Source organism: Schistocerca americana, chromosome 7 (assembly GCF_021461395.2).
Source record: "Schistocerca americana isolate TAMUIC-IGC-003095 chromosome 7, iqSchAmer2.1, whole genome shotgun sequence".
NCBI classification, from domain to species: domain Eukaryota; kingdom Metazoa; phylum Arthropoda; class Insecta; order Orthoptera; family Acrididae; genus Schistocerca; species Schistocerca americana.
This window is the reverse complement of record NC_060125.1, coordinates 220,252,633-220,276,070: the sequence shown is the minus strand read 5'-3', so window position 1 is coordinate 220,276,070 and position 23,438 is coordinate 220,252,633. Positions and strand designations below refer to the sequence as shown.

The 23,438-nt window shown below is 42.1% G+C and overlaps 1 protein-coding gene across 13 annotated transcripts in view; it reads left to right on the top strand.

Annotated features, from left to right (window-relative positions):
• The window catches only part of LOC124622653 (protein polybromo-1), a 336,599-nt gene that overhangs the window by 200,823 nt on the left and 112,338 nt on the right, over positions 1-23,438 (top strand). For 12 of the 13 annotated variants that reach the window (XR_006980668.1, XM_047148440.1, XM_047148439.1 and 9 more), the window contains one exon: positions 16,070-16,253. Coding sequence is in view for 12 of the 13 variants with exons in the window: in XM_047148440.1 (XP_047004396.1) it covers positions 16,070-16,253 (184 nt within the window). In the remaining variant the exon portion in view is untranslated. The remainder of the gene's footprint in view (positions 1-16,069; positions 16,254-23,438) is intronic. The other variant, XM_047148437.1, reaches the window with a different exon arrangement.

The window sequence follows — 23,438 nt, the reverse complement described above, 5'->3', positions numbered from 1 at the left end:
CTTGATGTGGATAGCTATCGGCCCATCAGCCTCACCAATGTTCTTTGTAAGCTGCAAGAACATATGGCATATGGTATTTCGGCAGTTGGGTTGGGTCCTGGAGTCACGTGGCTTGCTGGCTCCATGTCAGGGCGGCTTCCGCCAGGGTCGCTCTACCACTGTTGATCTTGTGTCCATTGAGTCTGCCATCTGAACAGCCTTTTCCAGACAGCAACACCTGATTGCTGTCTTTTTTGACTTACGTAAAGCCTACGACACAACTTGGGGACATCATACGTTGCCACATTGTATGAATGGGGTCTCCGGAAACCACTTCTGATTTCCTGTCGCTCCGTACTTTCCATGTCCAAGTTGGTGACCCGCATAGTTCCATCCATATCCAGGAGATTGGAGTCCCGCAGGGCTCTATATTGAGTGTGTGTCTATTTTTAGTGGCCGGTAACGGTCTAGCAGCGGCTGTTGGGCCCTCCGTCTCACCTTCTCTGTATGCAGATGACTTCTGTATTTCGTACTGCTGCTCCAGTACTGTTGTTGCTGAGCGGCACCTACAGGGAGCCATCCACAAGGCGCAGTCATGGGTTCTAGCACATGGCTTCCAGTTTTCAGCCACAAAAGTCGTGTGTCATGCACTTCTGTCGGCGTCGTACCGTTCATCCGGAACCCACACTTTATCTTAATTACGATCCACTCACTGTAGTGGAGACATATCAATTCCTATGACTGGTTTTCGACACTCGGTTGACTTGGCTCCCTCATCTTCTTCAGCTTAAGCAGAAGTGCTGGCAGCACATCAACGCCTTATGTTGCTTGAACAACACCGATTGGGGTGCAGATCACTGTACGCTGCTGCAGCTCTACAGTGCCCTTGTGCAATCCCGAATTGACTATGGGAGTGTGGTTTATGGTTTGGCAGTGCCTTCAGCATTGCATTTACTCGATCCTGTGAACCACTGTGGGGTTCGACGAGCGACAGGAGCTTTTAGGACGAGTCCAGTGACCAGCGTACTGGTGGAGGCTGGTGTCCCTCCACTGCAGATCAGACGTGCACAACTGCTCGCCAGTTACGCAGCACACATTCATAGTTCCCCTGAGCATCCGAATTACCGTCTCCTTTTACTGCCTGCGGCAGTCCACCTCCTGCATTGGCAGCCCAGATTGGGGCTAACGATTGCGGGTCGCGTGCGGTACCTTCTCTCCAAATTGGAGTCCTTCCCTTTATCACCTCTCCTTGTGGTCTGTTCACATATGCCTCCAGGATGTACACTTCAGCTCCAGCTTCGTCTGGACATCTTGCATGGTCCTAAGGACTCTGTTAACCCCGCCGCTCTCTGCTGTCACTTCCTGCCGATTCTTGACGATTTTTGTTTACACCAATGTCTCAATGGCTGATGGTCACTTAAGCTTCTCATATGTTCATGGACTCAATGGCTGATGGTCACATAGGCTTCGCATATGTTCTTGGAGGTTTGAACAGCACTCCTTGCCAGTTGGCTGCAGTGGTCACTGCAGAGTTGGCAGCCATATCTCGTGCTCTCGAGTACATCTTCTCATGCCCTGGCGAGTCATTTCTCCTGTGTACTGACTCATTGAGCAGCCTACAGGCTATCAACCAGTGCTACCCTTGCCACCCTCTGATAGCGTCAATTCAGGAGTCCATCTACGCCCTGGAACAGTCCCACAGTTCTGTGGTGTTTGTTTGGACCCCAGGACATGTCGGAATCCCCGTCAATGAACTTGCTGACAGGCTGGCCAAACAGGTGACGCGGAAGCCGCTTCTGGAGATAGGCATCTCCAAAGCTGACCTGCGTTCTTTCTTACATTTGGGAGATGGAATGGCATAACAACACGCACAACAAACTGCGTGTCATTAAGGAGACTATGAATGTGTGGAAGTCTTCCATGCAAGCCTCTCGCAGGGAATCAGTTGTCCTCTGCCGGCTCCGCATTGGCAATATGTGGCTAACGCATGGTCACCTACTCCGCCGCGAGGACCCACCTCAGTGTGGCTTGGCTCCCAAATGACAGTCATCCACCTCTTGCTGGGCTGCCCACTTTTAGCCACTTTGCAGCAGACTTTTAACTTGGCAATGGTGCCTTCATTTGGGTCAGGTTGTAAATGATAAAAAAATTATGTTTGCCATGGTATTGATGGGGCAAAGTTCCATTTTCGTGTCCACTGTGTAAGTTGTACGTTACGCTATTCGAATGTCTGCATCTGCACTCTGACACTGTAACTCTTTCACGTATTTATTTAATGCTCGTTACGACTAAGTCAATGTACCTATTAACCGTTTGGTTTTATTGTCACATGATTTCTTTGGCTGTGTTTGGCAAACATACAATTTTCCTATTGCATTTGTCGCAACTGAATTATAAATGGAAAAAAGTTATGTTTGCTATTTTTATATTCACTGTACACTGCTCTGGGCCTGTTGTGTGATTTGTATGTAATGCTATCTTGATATTGCGGTATCGGCCACCATCCGGTTCACTGCACTTTCTAGGGTGTACTTAAGTTTGAACATGCATGCTGTGAGCCCGTTTTGTGCATTTGCCAGTTGAATAACATTTACAGACTTTCATAGTGGGCAAGGCTTGCTACAGGCTTGAAGACAGACTGATCTGTGGTATTTGTATATGGTTGGTTGGTTTAAAGAGAGAAAAGGGACCAAACTAAGAGTTCATCGGTCCCTTGTTGCTAATAAAACAATGCCACAAGGGTGAGAATAAAACGGACAAAACATATAACACAAAACAGAAAGAAAGGAAAAGCCACAAGAACAAAGGGAAGGCAACAAATACTAAAATGAACAAAAGAGGACAAGAAAACAAGAGAGAGGTGCTAGAAACAGAAGGGAGTAAAACATGAAAGCAGATTACAGTGGCTGGCCAACCAAGAGAATAAAAAGAGAAAGCCAGCCACTGTGCAACAGATTAAAACCTCCACCCTAAAAGCACTAAGGTAGAGGACACAGAGGGACAAAGGACATGCGCTAAAACCTACATAGAAGTATAAAACCCACTCTCACAGATAAAATGTAAACTAAAGCTGCTGTGGAGGCATTGTCGCCCAACACCGAAGGCACCCTAGAAAGTGCAGTGAACAGTATGGTGGTCGATACCGCAATATCAAGATAGCATTACATACAAATCACACAACAGGCCCAGAAACAGAACAGTGTACAGCGAGTACAAAAATAGCAAACATATTTTTTTTTTTTTTCCATTTATGATTCAGTTGTGACAAATGCAATAGGAAAATTGTATGTTTGCCAAACACAGCCAAAGAAATGATGTTACAATAACACCGAAGGGTTAATACGAACTTCGACTTAGTCGTAAAGAGCATTAAATAAATATGTGGAAGAGTTAGTGTCAGAGTGCAGATGCAGACATTTAAGTAGCGTTACGTACAACTTACACAGTGGTCACAAAAATGGAACTTTGCCCCATCAATAACATAGCAAACATAATTTTTTTTAATCATTTACAACCTGACCCTAATGAAGGCACCATCGCCAAGCATAACTGAAAATTATACTGCCAAAATAACAACATGAGCAACAACATGAGCTGGCGACAAAAGACTAACCATAAATGGTTATATACCAGAAACCTTGCATATCATCCATAGATGAGCGCATGACTGCCAAAGAAATACTGCAAGATAGGCGTGTGATTTTGTATTTATCAAAAAGGCGAAAAGAGAAAAAGGGGAGATGTGGAATGAAGGAGAAGGAAAGTAATGTAGGATGCAAGAAAACATTTGTTAGAAAGCAAAAGAAAGGATTAAAAGATACCAATGAAATGGTTGTTGTTGATGTTGTTGTTGTTGTTGTCTTCAGTCCTGAGACTGGTTTGATGCAGCTCAATGAAATGGTAATGCATAAATAATCATGAAATTTGTTATGTAGCAACACACTGGGACTGTGTGTGTGTGTGTGTGTGTGTGTGTTTTTTTTTTTCCTTAGCTGGGGCTGGTAAGTGAACATAATTTGGGCAATCTTCAGCGACCACTTACGGCATATTGGTGGTACGTTTTGCGCCACAGGGAATGAGGATCTTGACTTGACCACATGGATCTCAAGGATGGTAAAAACCTTTTATAAAATAAACCTCAATCTCAAGGTGTATTACGTACCGATGAGGTGCATGGCTGTTGAGGTGGAACAGTTGTTAGAGTACAACCTTCAGGGAACATGCTGCATCTCAGTTGCATAAGGCTTACCTAAGCACATGGGGCCCTGGATGGACCCTTATGTCCCTAACTGCTTGTGGGATTGAGATGGAATCCTTGAAATTTTCTCCTCCTGGTGAGTGGACAGTTGATAGGTGACGACACCCATTGGCTCAAGAAGCCTCGTGTGATGGCCCTCCAGATACTGGGTTTGTTCAGGGTGATACTGTTTTTAGTAACAGAGCACATGCTGCAACTCAGAATGTACTTTTTATAGTTGATAGAAAAGAGGGGCGCTTTGAAAAAGTTTGCCCTCTTTACATTCAGCAGGGTCTAAAGGGTTTTACAGATACATTAAAATCTGTCAAGTGGTTGCACGGTGGGACACTTTCGTTAAAAAGAGATGTGTAAAGCCATGCTGCCCTCCAGGTTCGCTACCACATTCGTGTCCGCTCTTGAAATGACCATATGGCATCGATGGCTGGAGTCCCCACCTGGGGAAGTTCGTTGATGATGATGATGATGATGATGATGATGATGGCATCACAACACCCTGTCCCTGATTGGAGAAATTCTCCAACCTGACAGGGAATTGAATCCTGGGCTGCTGCATAGCAGTGAGGCATGTTGACCGTGTAGCTAAGGCAGCATCAGTTCTTCAAAAAGCTGGTGCTGTTACACAAACTAAGCTCCCTAGTGTGAGCACTAGCACCTGCATTTGTCAATGGAGCTGTGCTGCTGCAGTTATTTCAAAGCCCATACCCCCATACCTCTCCCCAGAACATCAGAAAGGGCAGTGGTTGCCAATTTTGTGGGACTTCCTGCACCTCCAAAGATTCTGTCTTGTTCACTGTCCAGCAATGCCACTGCCACTACCACAGTTGTGGCTTCAAAGCCTCCAGAGGCCAAAAAATCAAAGGCCTAGTGTCAGCCTCTAATAGAGATGGGACGTAACCAGTCCAATGATATCAATGTCTGTCTGTCTTTGACATCTCTCATGATTGATCTTCAGAGCCAGTGGACCTTGATGTTGGCCATGGGCACTTACCTCACTCCAAGACTGATCCTCCAGCCATTCCCTCTCTCTCCAGCAGAGAGACAGGGTGAAAGTGCAATCCCCATGATAAATGGCTCCCATACTACAGTGGAACATTAATGGGTTGAGAACACGTGGAGAGGAATTGAAACTGCTCCAAGTGGAGGAATGCCGCCTGTGCTTGAGTTTGCAGGAAACACATTTTAAAGTGTGTGATGTCCCTGGGCTATGGGGCTATCCTTAATGACGATGTGACTGGGGAAATAGCTAAGGCAGGAGTCGCTGTGTTTGTCAATAATGTGCACAAGTTCTTGATTCTCCCCCTGGCTACTGGTCTGCAAGCAGTTGCAGTTGAAATGTATGTCAGAGGATCACTGTTTGCTCATTGTATTTACCTTTGCAGGATGCGACTGACTCTGAGATTCTCACAGTCCTTGGAGAACAACTCCCCTGACCACATCCTTTTGGGAGATTTCAGCCGACCAGTGTGGCCGAGCGGTTCTATGCGCTTCAGTCTGGAGCCGCTATGGTCGCAGGTTCGAATCCTGCCTCGGGCATGGATGTGTGTGATGTCTTTAGGTTAGTTAGGTTTAAGTAGTTCTAAGTTCTAGGGGACTGATGACCTCAGATGTTAAGTCCCATAGTGCTCAGAGCCATTTGAACCATGTTTGGGAGATTTCAGTGTCCACCGTGTACTTGATAGAATCCAGGAAAGCTTGCCATAACCTTTTCTTGCTTTCCTTGATGATGCAGTGAGCCTTCACCATTTGAAATGTTGCAAGGTTCTCCACCATTCGGCGGCACTTAAACCACCACAGAACCACCCACCTGACGTGGATTACTGAACAGCACTTGTCAGGGCATCGACGCAGAGGTTGACTGCAAGGATGACTAGAGGACACTACCTGCCCTTGGGGTCAGGTTCTGGAGAACCTCACGATTGTCTCATGAACAGTGTTCCTCAACACAGGCACTTGCGCTCATTTCTCTACTGGTACTGGGCCATCCTCAGCCATTGACCTCTTTCTGATCTCCAGCCCTGACAGAATCTGTTCATTAGGAAGTCACTGATGACCAGTGAATACTTCCCACACCCAATCCACCTAATGGATGGCACTCTATCTGACACAGCGACATTGGCTGGTTAGCAGCTCCAACTGGACGCTATTCAGCCAGCCAGCTGGCTGTGTTTGAATGCCGGGGCTGTGTTCAGGAGTGGGTGGACCACATTACACGAGTGATCCAATGTGCTGCTGACTTCTCCATCCCAAAGCCCTCCGGTCATCCTTGGAGGCAACCCCTTCGTCAATGGCCTGATAAGTGCTATTCAATAATCCGTGTCGGACGTCTCTGCAGTGGCTTAAGTGCCGCCCAGTTGTGGAGAACCTCGCAACATTTCCAATAGAGATGGCCAAGGCTCAGTGCATCATCAAGGAAAGCAAGAAAAGGTTATGGCAAGATTTCCTGGATTCTATCAACTGTTCCACTTCTTCTAGAACAGTGTGGGAAGCCCCAGGAGGATTTCTGGTAAAGGCAGTTGGTTACCTGTGTTGAAACAGGCATGTCTCTACACAACACCTGTAGGCATTGCACAGACAGTGATTGAGCATTTTGCACTGTTAACCGCCACTGCCAGCCAGGAACGCTACTGTGCTGCCATGGAGAGGGTTGAGTTGGACTTCTGTTCTTCCAATTCAGAGTCCTACAACATCCCATTCTCCATGTACGAGCAGGATTTGGGACTGTATAACACTCGTGATAGGGCTCCCAGACATGACCAAATCTGGTCTTGATATCAGAGATCAGGCAACTCCTTAGCTGTTCTCTGTGGATTCAAGAGACTTCAATTAACTGTCGACACCTGATACTGTTAGAGGCGGAAATCCAGCAGGGTTTCCTACATAGAAGGCATTGCCTAGGGGCATTTTTAACACCAGTAAGACATATGACACCACATTGAGGCATGTAATTTTCGGTCAACTACACCGATGGGCTTTCGTGGCCACCTTCCTTTCTTCACTTGGTCCTTTCTCATTAGATACCTTTTTTAGTACAGAGTCACACAAGCATGTGTGTCAGATAGCTTTTTTTTACAGGAGAGTGGGGTTCCCCATGGCAGTGTTTTTTAAGTGTCACCCTTTTCGCCATAGCCATTATCAGGTGCATACCAGTGATCTTTGTTGCATTGGCCAACGCCATTTGGGAGGAAGTGTTCAGTGACTGACCACGACCATTACTCCATCTGACTTGAGTATTTCCATAGTGTTGGTAGACTAGAAGTTCAAAATTTTGATGATTAATACTGGGTAAGGATTTTGGGTCTCTCTTTTTTTTTTATAAAAAAAGGCCTTTAAATGAACTTTAAATAAATTATAAATAATAATTTTACATTTATTTATATTAATTTCATAATTACAAGGGTCGCTCAGATTCATACTCGGAACGTTTCACAATACAAACTAATTCATCTTCCTATGTGTGTTCAGGGCAGATATAATTCTTGCAGGAAATGCAAGGTCTTTACTCCTGGCACGTAAGTAACAGCATTCTTTCTTCGGCAGATTATGCACGCTGTATGTCACTTTTCCTCATGGCTCTGTAATGATGATCCCTCTCTGAAAGCTCCTTGATGTTGATTACACTCATACCCAAAAGTTAATAATGCTGTTGTGTGTTTTGAGTGGAGGCATGCAGCATTTTGAGCGCATCTTATCATATTGAGGTTGCCGAGCTCTCAAGTTTGAGGTACTGCTTTCATCCAGAACTCTTTTTAGGATTACTCTTTCCCCATTCCTTGTGTGTATCATGAAATACAACATACGAGTAGTATGCTACGATGTCAATCAAGTTGAAAAATACTGCCATTGGCCATCATCACATTGCTCGACTACAGTTGTAAACCCTTACACACTTAAGTGAATCCACTCCAGATTTTGTATAGTTGTAGAATAGAATGATGTCTGGCTTCTCTTCCATCACATTCATGTCATGATGTTTGATTGACAGCACTGTAACAACCTTTCCTTTGTTAAGCATGTAACTGATTGAAGTGACATATTATTAAAAGCAACATGGACTGTTCCTGGCGTAGCGCTCTCTCTCTCTCTCTCTCTCTCTCTCTCTCTCTCTCTCTCTCTTAAATAGAGAAACAGGACAGAGCTCCATTGGTAAATTAGGTTTGTTATTTCAGGGCCGCTGTTACGTTTCTCCTCATTTGCATTGTTTTCCAGCATACAGATCCCCTGCAAAGCTGCATTTCGTATCTGAATGGTGCAACAGGTTCACATGTATGCCATATTTTCCTTGTTTTGGTGGAATACGCAGCCTGAATGAGCATTGTCCATGGAAAATCACAAGTTCTTCATTCAGTGTAACTGATTCATTAGGATTATAAAACTCAGGAAGCTTAATATCATGCTCCATTTTTCCCTGATAGGAGCAAATTTGTCAATCTGTCATTGAGGTGCTAGAGTTAGAGCATCATCAAAAAGGTGGTGCTTTAGTAAGAGCCTCAGTCGCTGCCCCAAAACTTACGCTTAATATGCCAAAACATTTTCTTTACTAAATGTATCATATAAACTCTTGGTAACCTGTCTGTGGACTCCACGTTCAAAAGAATTCCAGTTGCTGGGTCAATTTCTGGCCCTTAAGAAGCTTTACAGATTTTCATAAAAATATCTTCAGCTGATTCCGTAAGAATGCGTAACTTTTGGTTGGCACTCATCAAAACATCTAAGATGACAGTATCAAAGTAAATGAAAAAACCTTCACCTGTTGTGTAGGGTGTTGTCCCAGGTGTAGTTTTTTTTTTTTTTTTTAGAGCTCTCATTATGTTAACGGCAGACCTCTGCCTTGATTTATGTAAGGCTCTGTCTTCCATATCCTACCTGAAGAGACTACCATTTCTGTGTCAGGGTGATCAGTTTGTGCCTCCAGCCTCGTTTGCCTTCTTGTTCCTTGAATATCTATAAAAATATGAAAAGAGAACCCCATGCTAACCATTTATCAACCAAGGCAGACGTGCTACTATATTCAATAATATCTGCCAACAGTAATAAATATCAATACTTAATCTGTTCATTTTCATCTGACTCGCTGCTGTCAGAAACTACTTGAATTGGAATTCCATGACTATGTACATCTTCAGTTTCACTGCTTGATCTTCGTGATAGTTCCCCACTAAATCCATTATCCAAGTTCTCAAGCATATTTCTTATTTTGTCATATGTCAATTTCATCTTTTAATATTCTATCACTGTGCCATATAAACCAAAAACTATTTTTAGTATCAGTTGCAGCAATAATCATTACAATAAATGCCATGGATGTATTAAATCAAATACTCAGCACAACAGGAGTTGTAACTCAAATACTTTGTTGGTGTCAGTCACTGAACCTTTTTTTTCCTTGTCCACGTATACACCCTGTGAAGGCAAGGGCCCAGAAGGTACTGAACATCTTGAAGTGTCTTAGCCACAGGTCCTGGGGAGTGGACAGGGCAAGTCTGCCCCAGTTTATGGCCCATTGTTTGATCGCAGCTGGAGAGTGGGTGCACAGTGTACGGCTCACTGAGGCCCTCTTGCCTGATGATCATTGATGCTACACACCATGAGGGGATCAGAGTGACCCCAGGTAGTTATACGATGAGCCCCATACTCAGTCTGTGTGTTGAGTCGGTGAACCACCACGTACCATTTGGTGGCAACTCCTCACGGTGTGTCAGGCAAGTCCCTTGGTGTGGGACACATACAGGCTCAAAGCCAAGATTTTAACAGAATACCACCCTGGTTACTGCGGAGGCTCAGAATACTTTTAGATTTAATGCGGTACAGGTAGGACTGCACTCCTGCTTATTTTTTTATAAGTTTTATATTCTGTTGGCAGCGCTCCTGCATTTTTTGATCATGTCCTCAAGATTCAGTTGCCTCCAGACTTCACTGTCTTCTGTGCAGAATTGTTTGCGATATTTAAGGGTGCTGTACCAAATGAGATGAACTGTGTCTACTTGTTACCTCATTTGTTCCGAGTTCCTGAGTGCTCTTCAGTTTTTGCTATGCTTGTATCTTGCCAATAAAGTAGTCCAGGTTATCCAGGATGTCCTTCTCTGCTTACAAAGACTGGGGAGGAGGTGTGTGTATTGGGTACCAGGGCACATGGGTATTGCAGGGAATTAAAGGGTGGATGTAACAGCCTAGGAAGTGTTCTTTTATTAATCCTCAGTTAGTTTATTGCGCCATACCCGTGCATTCTTGCATGGGTTGTTGGGAAGATGAGTGGCTGGAAGTGACAGAAAATAAGCTGTATCTGGGAAATCCACAACATGGCCATGGCGTACCTCCTTCCATCCAACCAGGTGGGATGAGGTGCTTGCTACTCACCTACACTTAGGCCACAGCCCTATGATGGAAGGGCTATTCAGAAAGTAGGGAATGTTTCCATCTGACGCTGCTAGGTGCGTGCTGATCGCGTGTATTTTGGTATGTGTATGCTCAGCAGCTCAGTCGGCATCCATCCTTGACTGCGGGAACGTCTCTGCGCGGCTGTTTTTTTTATATTCGAATTTGAAATGTTCGCTGCAATCGAAAATCCTGCCAATTGCTGTCAGTGTGTCTTCAATTACTGCCACGGGTCCCATGCAAGAGCAGGAGAACATCTCCCATAGCCTAACACTGCTCCGTGGCATGCTGCACGTTTCGAGACGCCACTCACCTCGATGATTGCATTTGTGGAGACTACCCTCAACATAGTGTAGCAAAAATATCATTCACCCGAAGAACTTACACCTTTCCATCGATCAACAGTCTACTCCTGATGGTCCTTTGCCCACTGCAGTCGTAATTGGCAATGTCATTGAGTCAGCATGTGAACATAGGAGTGGTCTGCTGTGGAGCTCCATGTTCAACAGTGTACGATGAACGGTATGCCCCGAAAGACTTGTGGGTGTACCAACATTGTGCTTGTGCCAGAGGTTACCATCTGTTCTACTTTACAGACTAGACAAGCCTCCTAACACCACGTTCTGTGAAGAGTTGCGGATGTCCAACCATGTAGTGCCTAGTGGTAGTTTCAGTGTCATTCTATCTCTTTCCATAGATGCTCACAACAGTAGCACCTGAACATTTGACTGGCTTCACCGTTTTCAAGATACTCGTACAGTCTCTGCAGAATAATAATCTGCCCTGTGTAAAAATCGCATATCTCAATGGATTTCCCCATTTGCAGCTCGTATCTTCGCTAGGGTGCTTCCCCCTCTGTGTCTGCTCAGCATACATACTTTAGTTATCATGTCATGTGCCTGCAGTGCCACCAGATGGTATCCAGCATTGCATTGGGCAGTGGTCATTACGTTTTGGCTTATAAGTCTATGCTCTCTATAAAAAGTACAGAAATCCCTTCCTGTCTCACTGGTATAAAAACTTTCACAATCCCACGTTGTATTTTCTAAACACCAGATTTGCCAAAAAATGTTATTACATGGCTTTTGTTCAACATTGTGTGTCATCTGCATTGAAACCGCAACATTAGCTTTTTAAAAAATATTTACTTTTGTGTGTGTGTGTGTGTGTGTGTGTGTGTGTGTGTGTGTGTGCAGTGATGGCCATTGTAAGTGTTACGTATTTACCCTTATCTTTCTTGGCAATGGATTGTTTTCCTTCTTTGTAGAAAATTTGTATATTAATTGAGGCAAATCTGGGATGATTCCTTGGAACATTCTAAGCTTCTGCTTTGCCTGTAATATGCTCGACATTAATGGTTCATTGAACCTCAGTTTTCCTGCTATTAGTAGTTTTCTGTAATGAAAATGATTACCAAAATTGAACTATGCCAAACACTGAAACAGTTCATTTGCTGAGTTACAGGAAATGCAAACACGGGGAAAAGGTAACATGAAAGTTAGATTTCAGAACTAGAGATTCCTTCATCTTGAAAAGTGTTAAGTCATCCTCAACTTATGGTCCAGAGGGAAATTGACATTGTAATACTAGCTCCAGACAAGATTTTAAAAACAGATCAATTAAAGTGATAGAGGGGTACTTCAATTTTGCAAGCCTAAGAAAAGCAGCAGTTGCTTAGAGTAGCAGATGTAACAGAATTCTTTTGCTTCCAAGTACCACTATCCAGTCAATCTTACTATCTTCATTTGTATAGCCTGTTTAAGTTCAAATATAAAGTAGTATTTAATGACAGTTATTAGTGTAGAGGATCAGTTTCTAACAGGTACTGCCACTGTTAATTTCTGCATTTAATGGTCCTAAATAGCTTTAAGGTTCGCCATCGTGATGAGTCTTATAGACGTTCAGTGAAGCAGTGGCTTTGATCCTCCCCCAGTGGTGACTAGAAGGGCTGAATGAAAAAGATGTCATGATAGTACTAAGAGTTAATTACAGTAAAACCAAGTTTTTACATTCACGCATTTTATCTTTTCCCACTTTTTACATTCCTTGTTGTAGGTCCCAACAGAAGTACTTTTCCCTCAAGACAGTACTTTCCTGTCATTAGCAATTCTGTGTTCCACCATTTCCTGCATTTTAAGTTTTATTTGACATTGATTTTCATACAGATTTTTGCAAAAAGTGCACCGTATTCCTGTTCAAAGTCGGTCTTGGAACAAAGCAGAAAATGCAGACCATACACTGAGTAATTGACCATATAACATAGTGTTAATACAGTAAGCAATAGTTTCATCATCTGTTTGTCGGGTTTTAGGCACCTGTGTTATAGATTTGCAGTGTGAGGGAAGGCTGGGAAAGTTTGATGAATCACTGCCTGAATGATGATCATGATCTGACAATAGTAACTTTAGGAGTGACATTTCTTTTGCTTATTGCTTTGTATTTAAACAGCTTTAATTTTATTTCACAGTCAGTTTATGCAAATAAACACTGCTTTTAAAGATTGCCATCTCTTTAATGGACTTACATGAATCATCGTTACTTCTCTGTGAAATACGTTAATCCGTACTGGGCCCACAATTTTGGTTGGTACAACCTGTTGTCAGATGTAAACATTTCTTCTTGAGATACTTCGTAAAAACATGAAGACATTGGATGTCTGTGAAACAGAGTGATCTCCTTGTAGATTGTGTGCCCGTTTTTCTCTGTTCATGATAACTGTTTTTATTTACCATAATTTTATAATGATTATCAATAATAAGTCTATTATCTCTTTAATGTTGTTTCACTAAACAATAGAGATAACTGCTGTTAGAAAAAAAAAACAAAAACAATTAATTATTCCAGATGTTTTTAAAAAGGAAAATTTTAAATTTCTTTAATTTCATATTTTGAACGATATGAAGAGAATGATTTAAGAGTAATTTATTCATTTTCGCCTGTTATGTTTCCTATGCTTTTCTGTATTTTACTCTTTCTTGCATTTTACTCATTTTTGATTCAGTCCACTGAAAAGTGTAAAAAGGGGGTTTTCCTCCACGATTTAAACTGATTGTGGAGGTAGATGTGCATTAGTTCTAGACACAGACAGTGATTGAAGAGAATTGTGACACAAAAAAAGGAGGTGACAGCAACAAAAATCACTGCAGACTGAATGTTGCACTTGAGGGCCATGTGAGCACCAAAACAACACACAGGTAGCTCCATAAGCAGGGAATTGCAGGGCGAGCTGGAGTTTCAAAACCAGCCATAGTGATACAAATGCCCATAACGGGAAAATGTGGTGTTTTAAGCAATGAAACCTAGACTGTGGAGCAAAGCAAGAAAGTCCTTTGTTTGAATGTGTCTTGTTTCACACTGTTTCCAACTTTTGGCCAAGTTTATGTCCCCAGAGTGAAACACATGCCAGTGTTCAGTGATTATTTAGGCAGCCATTTTGTGGTATTCTATGGGCTCTGTGATTACTCAAGGTCATATTATTACCAAGGATTATGGGACAATTTTGGCTATTCAGTCCATCCCTTGGTGCAGTGTTTGTTCTCTAATGGTGATGTTATGTTCCAAGATGACAGGCCCCCGTGTTCACACAGCACGCATCATCCAGGAGTGGACTTCTGAGCACGAGAATGCCATCACCGCAGTCAACAGATCTCTATGTTATTGAGCCTTTGTGTTCAACTTCGGAGAGAAGGGGTGATCACTATCTATCTCCATCATTTGTAACTGATCTTGTCGTGGTTCTCCATTCCAAGATGACTGGAGGCTGTTTTGAATTACAACATTTTCCTACACTGTATTTTATCCAACATCTGTATCAGTAAACACTTTTTAATGGTAGCCATTAACAGCTTGCCCTACAACTCCATTGGAGTTGTTTGAAAACTAGTTCAAAGGTCATGGATTCAAATTCTTTCTAATTTTAAAAGGAAAATGCCAAATTGTTTCCATTGTATGTAGCAGAAACTTTTGATATGAGCCAGTGTGCAGTTGGATGCTCCTTTTTTGCTTTAGGTACTCATGTTGTTATTGGAAGATTCATGCAGAGATTCCCCCCCCCCCCCCCCCCCCCCCCTCCTTTTTTTTTTTTTTTTTTTTTTTTTTTTTTTTTTTTTTTTTAAGAAACGTTACTGGTCTCATTATTTCGTAAAGATAGCAATTAGTTTGATGTTGCTCATTGAGCACAGTTGCTGCAAGCCGAGTGTGTTGTATTAGATTAGCATTCAGAAGATTCACTTATGGTCATGTAGTTCATAATTGTAATTGTCTGCCAGTTAACATGCGCCTTCTCCCAATGTGGTACATTTAAAAGTGTATTCTCTGTGTTGAAAAAGAGTCTGCAATATAGTTGCTCATAAATGAACATTTATTACTGAAAATTTAAGTATAGAAAATAGGAACAAATTTTTGATATCTACAATTGTGAAATATTTGTGGAAGCTCTTCAGTCAATGTAATTAAACCTGAAAGCAAGACTTCTGTAATTTTGTAAAATCTAATGCTTCAAATGGCGTTGTGGATCATGGGACACAATTTTATGAATACTGTTGTGCGATTAAGTATCGTGAGGACCAGTTGCTGATTTGGGAGAATGAATTGGAGTTTGATTACAGTACAAAGCAACAGGAAGTTGTAACATATTTCACAACTGGTAAGTGTGTCCAAAGGTTATCGGAAGCTTGATAGAAGTATCTTGGAGAATTTCACATATATGTGAAAATAATTTTTTTATTCATGAATGTCTCATGGACATATGAAAATAAGAGAATAAAGTTAGGAATGGTGAGAACTGTGACAATAATAAAAACACCTTTCATTATTTTATTATTGCGGATTTCTAAAATGTGGTGGTCGGTGAAAACAAATTTCTATAGCAGTCACGCTATTCAGAAGTACTACTCGAGCACTGGTGAATAAGTGCCATCAATTGCAGTCTGAAATTTGTGTTTATATTTAGATTGTGTGCACAGTAATGTTATCACATTCCTAGCAATAAATTTGTAGTATGGCTTCATGGCAGCAAATTACACCTCTGATTTCTACTGACCTGTTCGTGTGTATTGTTATTTAGCTAGGTGACCCAGTGTTAAGATTGCGTGTTCATATTTGGAAGGAGTGAGGTTCACTTCCTAATTAGGCTGTCCAAATTTATCGCTTCTGTGGTTTCAATGAATCAAATAAGGCAAATCTCAGGCTGGATTCTTTAAAATGATGGGATTGATGCCTTTTTCCAGTGCTTCTCTGATCCAAGTTGCTGCTCACTGATAGTACTACCTTTTGTGGGATGTTATATCTTTATAGTTCCTACCTTCATTTTTGTGCAGTATTCAGAAACTGTCAAGATTTTGCCTAAAATTAACATGATAAGCATAGTCCTGCTCTATACAAGAAATTTATTGCATCTTGTTTCTGTTTGGATTACTTTCAATATAAGATAAAAATTGCTTTTTCTTTCTCATGTTACAGAGATGAACTTTGCCGTGGAGGTGACCTGCTGCATTCTCCAGCCCTCAATTACAGTTTACTTCATCTGGCAGCTGATGTTGAAACTGTGCGCCAACAAAAGCTGCAGCAGGAGCAGCCAGAGGATGAAACAGAAACACGAAGCTCGGAGGACTCCATGAGGGTAAAGGACTCAGAAACACACACGGTATGCGCTCTCACACTGCTTGGCACACTGCCCAGCTGCCTGCCTCCCCATCTTTGGACCTATCTGCTATGTCTGCTTGAGATTAGCAGAAATCACTGTTAATTCAGTTGATGTGCTGGTCGGTTTCTGAGGCAGTGGCCTAGACATTATGTCTGTATGAGTTTAAAAGTGGTTTGTTGTATTTTTTGAGTAATTTTTGTGCTGACTTTTTGCACATGGGCTTCCACTTCAACATATATAGAGGAATGATTGTGTAGGAAATTATAGTAGCATTCATAAGAGCAACTTGCAGTGAAACAATCAATTGCACAGCTGAATAATCTGGAATGCTTAATGTCAGTGGTGTTAACTGAGTAAGCGGAGAGCTGTAATTACCTATGTGTTTGTGTTTCTATCTTATTATTGCTATTATTATTATTGTTGTTGTTGTTGTTGTTGTTGTAGAAGTAGTTGTCTTGCTGCTGCTGCTGCTACCAACTGCTTGAAATACATGCAGATTTTGATTTGCCATTTGTATTATTTTTATTTATGATATTTAAGTTTATCATTGAATGGTATGTATGTACTCATTTGACTGGCACATTTTTTTTGCTTGAAAAGTGTTACTTTTTGGATTGTTCATGTGCTACCAGTTCCTCCATCAGGATAATTACCCTAGTGTTACATTTACTGTGATTATATGTGCTACTGTTTGTAAAAACTGCTACACAATGATGGACAAACAAAAGTACTGCATAACTTACAGGACATTCTAAGTTCTGAAAGGCATGTAAACGATTATATTTACAGAAGAAAAGTGCTTGTGTGAATTCAGAAGCACGCACTTGTACAATCATGGTAGACTGAAGCATACAGTTTTACGTGATTGTATGGAGTGATTTCCCAAGCACCTTTAGTGATTTCTCAAGCACCTTTATTCTCAGTTCGTTCCTTTTCGAAGAAATTCACTCGGAGGGCATGTTACGCATACCATGATTTCTGCATGTTATCGAAACCTCGTTGTACAGCATTGGATTCCTGCTTTGGAAGAGCGCAACTGTGAGGATGCCACTCTTTCTGTGTAAAAAGGGGCAACATCTTGTGTCACTCGCCCAGTGAGAGATATGAGTAATGCAGCCTTCCATGAGTGTGTTACATCCAGAGATTTTTCAGATGCAAGGTGTGCAAGATCATATGATCGGAATCCATGTGGCTTTCCTGTAAAATAAAGTGTTTACCAGGGTCATGTTCCGTCTCTGCTTGTCTGAAGGCCAGTAGTTTCCAGCAGTACTGCTGCAAGCAACTATAATTTTATGGATGTAACATCTCATCTATGTCTCTGGTGCTCGCATTGAACAAGTTGTGTTAGCAGTGCTTAATAATCAAATCAGTATTAAGCCTTTCTCACTTGGTTGACCTTTTCTGCCTATGTTCTGTTCCTGAACCATAACATATGGAAACATTTCTAGGTCTTTCTTCATTCACAGTGCTAGGTTTGCACATGGTGGCCAAAATTATATATATATGTATGTATCCAATTGCAACCAACCAATACATTGATGCTAATAAGAACTGATAATAACATGACACATTTGCATGTATAGTGTTTGATCTGGTAGTACTGCAGTGAAACACCTTGTTTTTGTTATTTTAGCTAAGAAATAATCTTATTTTTTGAAATAGTGCCTTGAAAGTCTGTGCATTTTGTCCAGTGCTTTTTCAGTGGTTCAGTCCTACTTCTGAAATGTGATGTTGGAAAGTGTTATGAAAAAATGTAGATTACTACTCACAATACAGAGGATACATTCAGTTGCAGACAGGCAAAATGAAAACTTTGCTATTCATTTTAGCTTTCAGCCAAATTGGGGGGGGGGGGGGGAAATTGCATACACCATCATAACTCTCTCTCTCTCTCTCTCTCTCTCTCTCTCTCTCGCGCGCCCACACACACACACACACACACACACACACACACACACACACACACACACACACAACCACTGTTTGGTTGCTGTGGCGGTACTGGGTCATAACTGTGCCTGATGGTAGCAGCAATGTGGTGGTGGTAAGGGGGAGGCATTGGGCAGGGATGAGGGTACAGCAGGATGGGATGGTGGAAGGTTTAGTGCTGCTTGTGGGAGCGTGCAGCGACATGGTGTGGCAGATTAGGCATGTTAGGTGGATTCACGAGGTTTTTTTTTTTTTTGGGGGGGGGGGGGGGGGGGGAGCAGTAGAGGAGATAAGTAGCAAAGGGAAAAAGGACCAAAAGACTCATTGGCAGAATAGAAGGCTGTGTTGTATAGGGAAGGGTATAGGTATGTGGAGGACAGGAACTAGCCAAGATTGAGGCCAAATGGGTAATGGGCACGCAAGATATGTTGCAGGCCTAGTTTCCACCAGTGGGATTCACAAAACCTGATGTTGTCAGGAAGGATACTGGTGGTGCAGGCTGTAAAGCAGTCATTGAAGTGGAGCACATTGTGTTAAGTAGCATGTTCAGAAACTGGGTGGTACAGCTGTGTCTTGGCCACAGTTTCAGTGACCATTCATTTGGACAGACAACTTGTTATTCACCATGCCCATATAGAAAGCAGCACAGTTGCGGCTTAGTTTGTAAATCACACGAGTATGTTCACAGTCAGCTCTGCCTTCGATGGGGTCGGAGATGCCTGTGACCAGACTAGAGTAGGTTGTGGTGGGAAGATGTATGGACAGGCCTTGTGTCTGGGTGTATTGGAGACAAGATGTTTGGAGCAGCTGTGGGGTAGGGATGGACAAGGATGTTGCATAGATTTGGTGGATGACAGAATACCACAGTGTAGGTGTGGAAAAAATAGTAGGATATTCCTCATTTCAGGGCACAATGAGAAGTATCGAAACCCTTGTGGAGAATGAAATTGTTTCTCCAGCCTTGTGAGAATGCTCCATTGTTGCCAGACAGTGGGTATGTGGGAGGTTGTAAGTGACTGGACAGATAAGCATAGGGGATCTGCTTCTGGGAAAGGTTGGGAAATTAATTTTGGACTATGAAGGCCTCAGTGGACCCTTGGCATGTTTGGTGGGGGGCTGCTGATAATTGCAGCTGTGATGACCATGGGTGGCTAGGTTGTAAGGAAGGGACTTCTTGGTATGAATGAGTGGCAGCTGTCGAAGTGGAGGTATTGCTGATGTTTGGTGGGTTTCATATGGATGGAGGTGCTGTTGTAGCCATCCTTGTGTGCAATTTACAAAAGCTAATGTTGTCAGGAAGGATTTGAGGTTCTGGTTGGTTATGGAGGATTCCACTAGGTGTCCAGTGATTAGGTTGGCACAGGATGGCACTGTGTGGGTGCCCACGGCTGTGTCTTCAAAGGATAAGCAATTTTGGGTGAAGATATAGTTGGTCATGGTTGCAGATTTGGAGTTAGTTGGACGTCGAGAAAAGGCACTGTTCAGTAGCGGCAAGGCCATAGGCATTGGGGATGTTAGTGTAGAGGGAGGTGACATAAATGGAAAAATGGTGGAGGAAATGGTTGGTGTCTTTATGTTGGGGGTAGGTTGTGGATAATAGGTTGAAAGTGACATGGTTGATGAGGTTTATGGACTTGAGGAAGCATGTAGAAGGAAGGAATGCAGGGAGTGGTATGGTAGTGATCGGGGGTAAGGGGAACACACACACAGAGAGAGAGAGAGAGAGAGAGAGAGAGAGAGAGAGAGAGAGAGAGAGAGAGAGAGAGAGAGGGAGGAAGGGGGGGGCAGGGGGTGGATATGGGCAGGGGTAAGGAGTTGGTAAGGTCTGGGTTTAACAAATTTCTGTGGCACAGGAACATACAGAAAATAACGCATGAAAATATTCTAGAGTGAGGGGGGGGGGGGGGGGGGGAGTGTGATAAGTTTAAAAGTCTAGGATTAATCATGAGGCATGTTCAGAAAATAAGTATACTGTGACCATAACGGGCTTTTTTTTTCCCTTGAGGGTTGGCAAAATTGAGTGATAGAGGGGCTTCCTTTGATCAGAGTGAGATGGTAGTACATAAACTCATGTTGTAGTGTCCAGTTGCGTGAAAGATGTCAGTAAGAAATCCCACCAAGTATGAGCCATGTACTGCGATCTGCTTCCTGCTTGCAGGAGGTATGACACTTACTAAAATTTTTTCATGAATCAGAACGTTTTTCCATGAAGATGTTATGAACAGAAGGAGAGAGTGATGTGACGAGTTTAGTGTAGGGAGAACAAATGTTTATGATAAATGAAGGAGGGGAATACATTTCACAGGGTGTATATGCTGTGGGACAACTGGGAAATCCGAGAATTTTTTCATGCGGGAGAAAACCAGGAAAAACCCATGAATTTCTTAGAATGCTGGGAATTTTTCATTGTTTTAGTTTTCAGCTAAATTTTTGTGAATTTGACTGATAAGAACTGATATGCTAACAATGTATTTTACTTAAACCCATTACTGCGGAATAGTACTGCAGCAATAAAACATAAACAGGGGGAGGGAAAAAAAAGGTTCCAAAGGAAATGCACCATTTCCAATAACAAAGCACAGTGCATACACAAGTGTCCGGCAATACGAAAATGTGTCAAAGGCTTTAGGATGAAGACTATGCAATACTTCATAACAACAAACTGATTCCGATGACCGTGACATCACAGCGGTTTACATTAGGTTTTTTTGAGAAGTTGCCAGCGGGCTCATGTGCGTGTGCAGTTGAGTCATGTATGAGCAGAACCTGCTTCCACTTGTGGCTACTTGAAGTACGGCTGTTAGCTGAATCAGCAGTTGCAACAAGCATCCAGAAGCTAGCTGGAAAAATTCTTCCGTTGCGCCCAAGCTGACAAATTTGCACGTGCGCTGAACAGTGTAAGTTGCAGTGAAGAGGGCGGTAGTCTCCACGTGACCCATGTTTAGGTTTATAGTTATTTTGCTGTTTCTTTTTCGTTTACAATTCTCATGTCAAATGAACAGAAAACGGATTTCTGTGGCCGAGAGCTAGACAAGTGAATTAAAATACATTCACATAGTTACAGAAGGCTGAAACATGTCATTAGTTTCAGTTTCCTGATTTTATGTTATTTGCAGGTTTTTGGCAGTCAAGCATTAATTGCCTTGCACAATAGTGAAGTTATTTTTGTTGATTTGCTAAAGAAATTTGGTTTTTATTAATCTTTTCTGCAGAGGCAGTCAGTTTATTTGAAACAAAGTGTTTGATTCCACAATATTGGCTATTGTCAACTGTTTGCTGAATTAAAAGTGCCTGGTCTTATCTCCTAGCACATATGGTGTTACACCATAAAGAACCAAACATGATATATTACTGGTACTTGAAAAAAAATTTGCAGCTCGAAAACCACAATGAAAAGTGTAATGCCAGGTTGGGGCATACTTCTTTGTGAATCTGGACATACGAATGTATACTTTCAGCCGAAAAATGCACTTTAGTGTGGTTTGCAAAATTCCGATGCTCTTTGAGTATCCTCTGATGTTCTGTTTTGTTTACAATGTATGTAAGATCTTTTAATGCTATATAGGTATGAACATGTGGGACATCATCGTAACTGCGCACGCACAGTAATGCCATTTTCTGGCGCTCTCTGACACCTGCTGTAACAAATTCTAACAGCTCAACATGAGAATATTGCAAATGGTGATTGAAAAGCGTTACTTTCAAAGTAAATTACACAATTTGAATTACGTTACATTTACGATTGTGCATTGAATTTCTTAAGTCACAGAGTGTCTGATCCTCATTTAAAGCTCAACACTCTGAGAGCCGACCACTTGAAGAATTTCAAATCCAGACATTTATGTATGATTTAAGGCTTTACAGGCACATTTGTGTGATGTGTATTAAAGTGTAACACATGCAAAAGAGACTAATATTATATGTGAAAGCTTAGCTTTTCTTGTAGCTACACTATGTATATTAATTTAAACCATTCACTTTTCCTATTTATGTGTTCGCACTAGTGATGAGTGATGTTGGTTGCTATTGGCTGACTACGTCACGTGTCCTATGCTCCGAATATCTGCTCTCATTGGATGGAGAGATCATGTGACATCAGTTATGATTGGTGTACTAAAGTGCATCACAGTCTCAATTTCAATGCTTCGGAAACTAACGTGCTGTATTTGGCGGAATTCAAATATATATATATATGTTCGTAATATGGAAATATGCAGCATACATGCTGCTGCACATCAAAGATCTTTCGAAAACGCGTGTCGTCTTGTCTTGTGTCGTCATCCCCCCCCCACACACACACACACACACTCTTTTTTCTTTTTTTTTTTTTTTTTTTTCTTTTGGGGAGGGGGGGGGTTGGGGTTGGTATACTGTCACTTGACACAGAAAAAGTGTATTTTCATCTGGTAAAAAGTGTATTTTTAAGCGGGAAATCTGGGAATTTTTTTCCTTTCCACATATACACCCTGATTTCATTTTGACTGATGAGTTGGTGCAAAAAAATCAAGGAAACTGTTCCTGAAGACAGCTGCTTAACAGTGGATGAAACTTCTGTGATGTTTCCACAACTCTCCAGGACTTTCTTACACATGACACTCGCAGAAATGGTGAGATGCCACTGTGCTGCATATTTCCATATTACGAACATATATATGTGCAAGATGGGTCCCAAAACAGTTGATGGAGAAGTACAAGAAAATTCAGGTCAGTAGTGCCCACAAGTTTCTTGAGAAACTTGAATAGCAGGATAAGGGTTTTCTGAGCTCTGTTGTGATTGGAGATGAGATGTAGGTGGCTCATTACTTGCCTGTGATAAAAAAAACAGTCGTCACACTGGTGTCACACCTATTCTCAGTCTGCCAAAAAATTGAAAACCACAATATCAGGCAAAAAACCTCATGGCCTCTGTGTTTTGGGACTGAAAAGGCATCATATCTACCCCATGGTGAGACCATCAATGCACACCAATATTTCGAAATCCTAAAAAAAATTCAGAAGCAACATTCAAAACAAAATGAGGAGAATGCTGACTCTTTTCACCTCCCTGAAAGCACACGAGGGGAATTAAGTTTTTAACTGACAGGCAGGTGCAGAAAGATGTTCTGAATTGGGGGGAGGGGGGGGGGGAGGAACTGGCAGGAGAGTTCTTAGAGGCAGCCATAAAAAAGCTTGTGCCACTGTTCACTACACGCATTGAATGGGATGGCGATAATTTGGAAAAATAGTCAGTAAGTGTATCAACAGTATCCTATAATT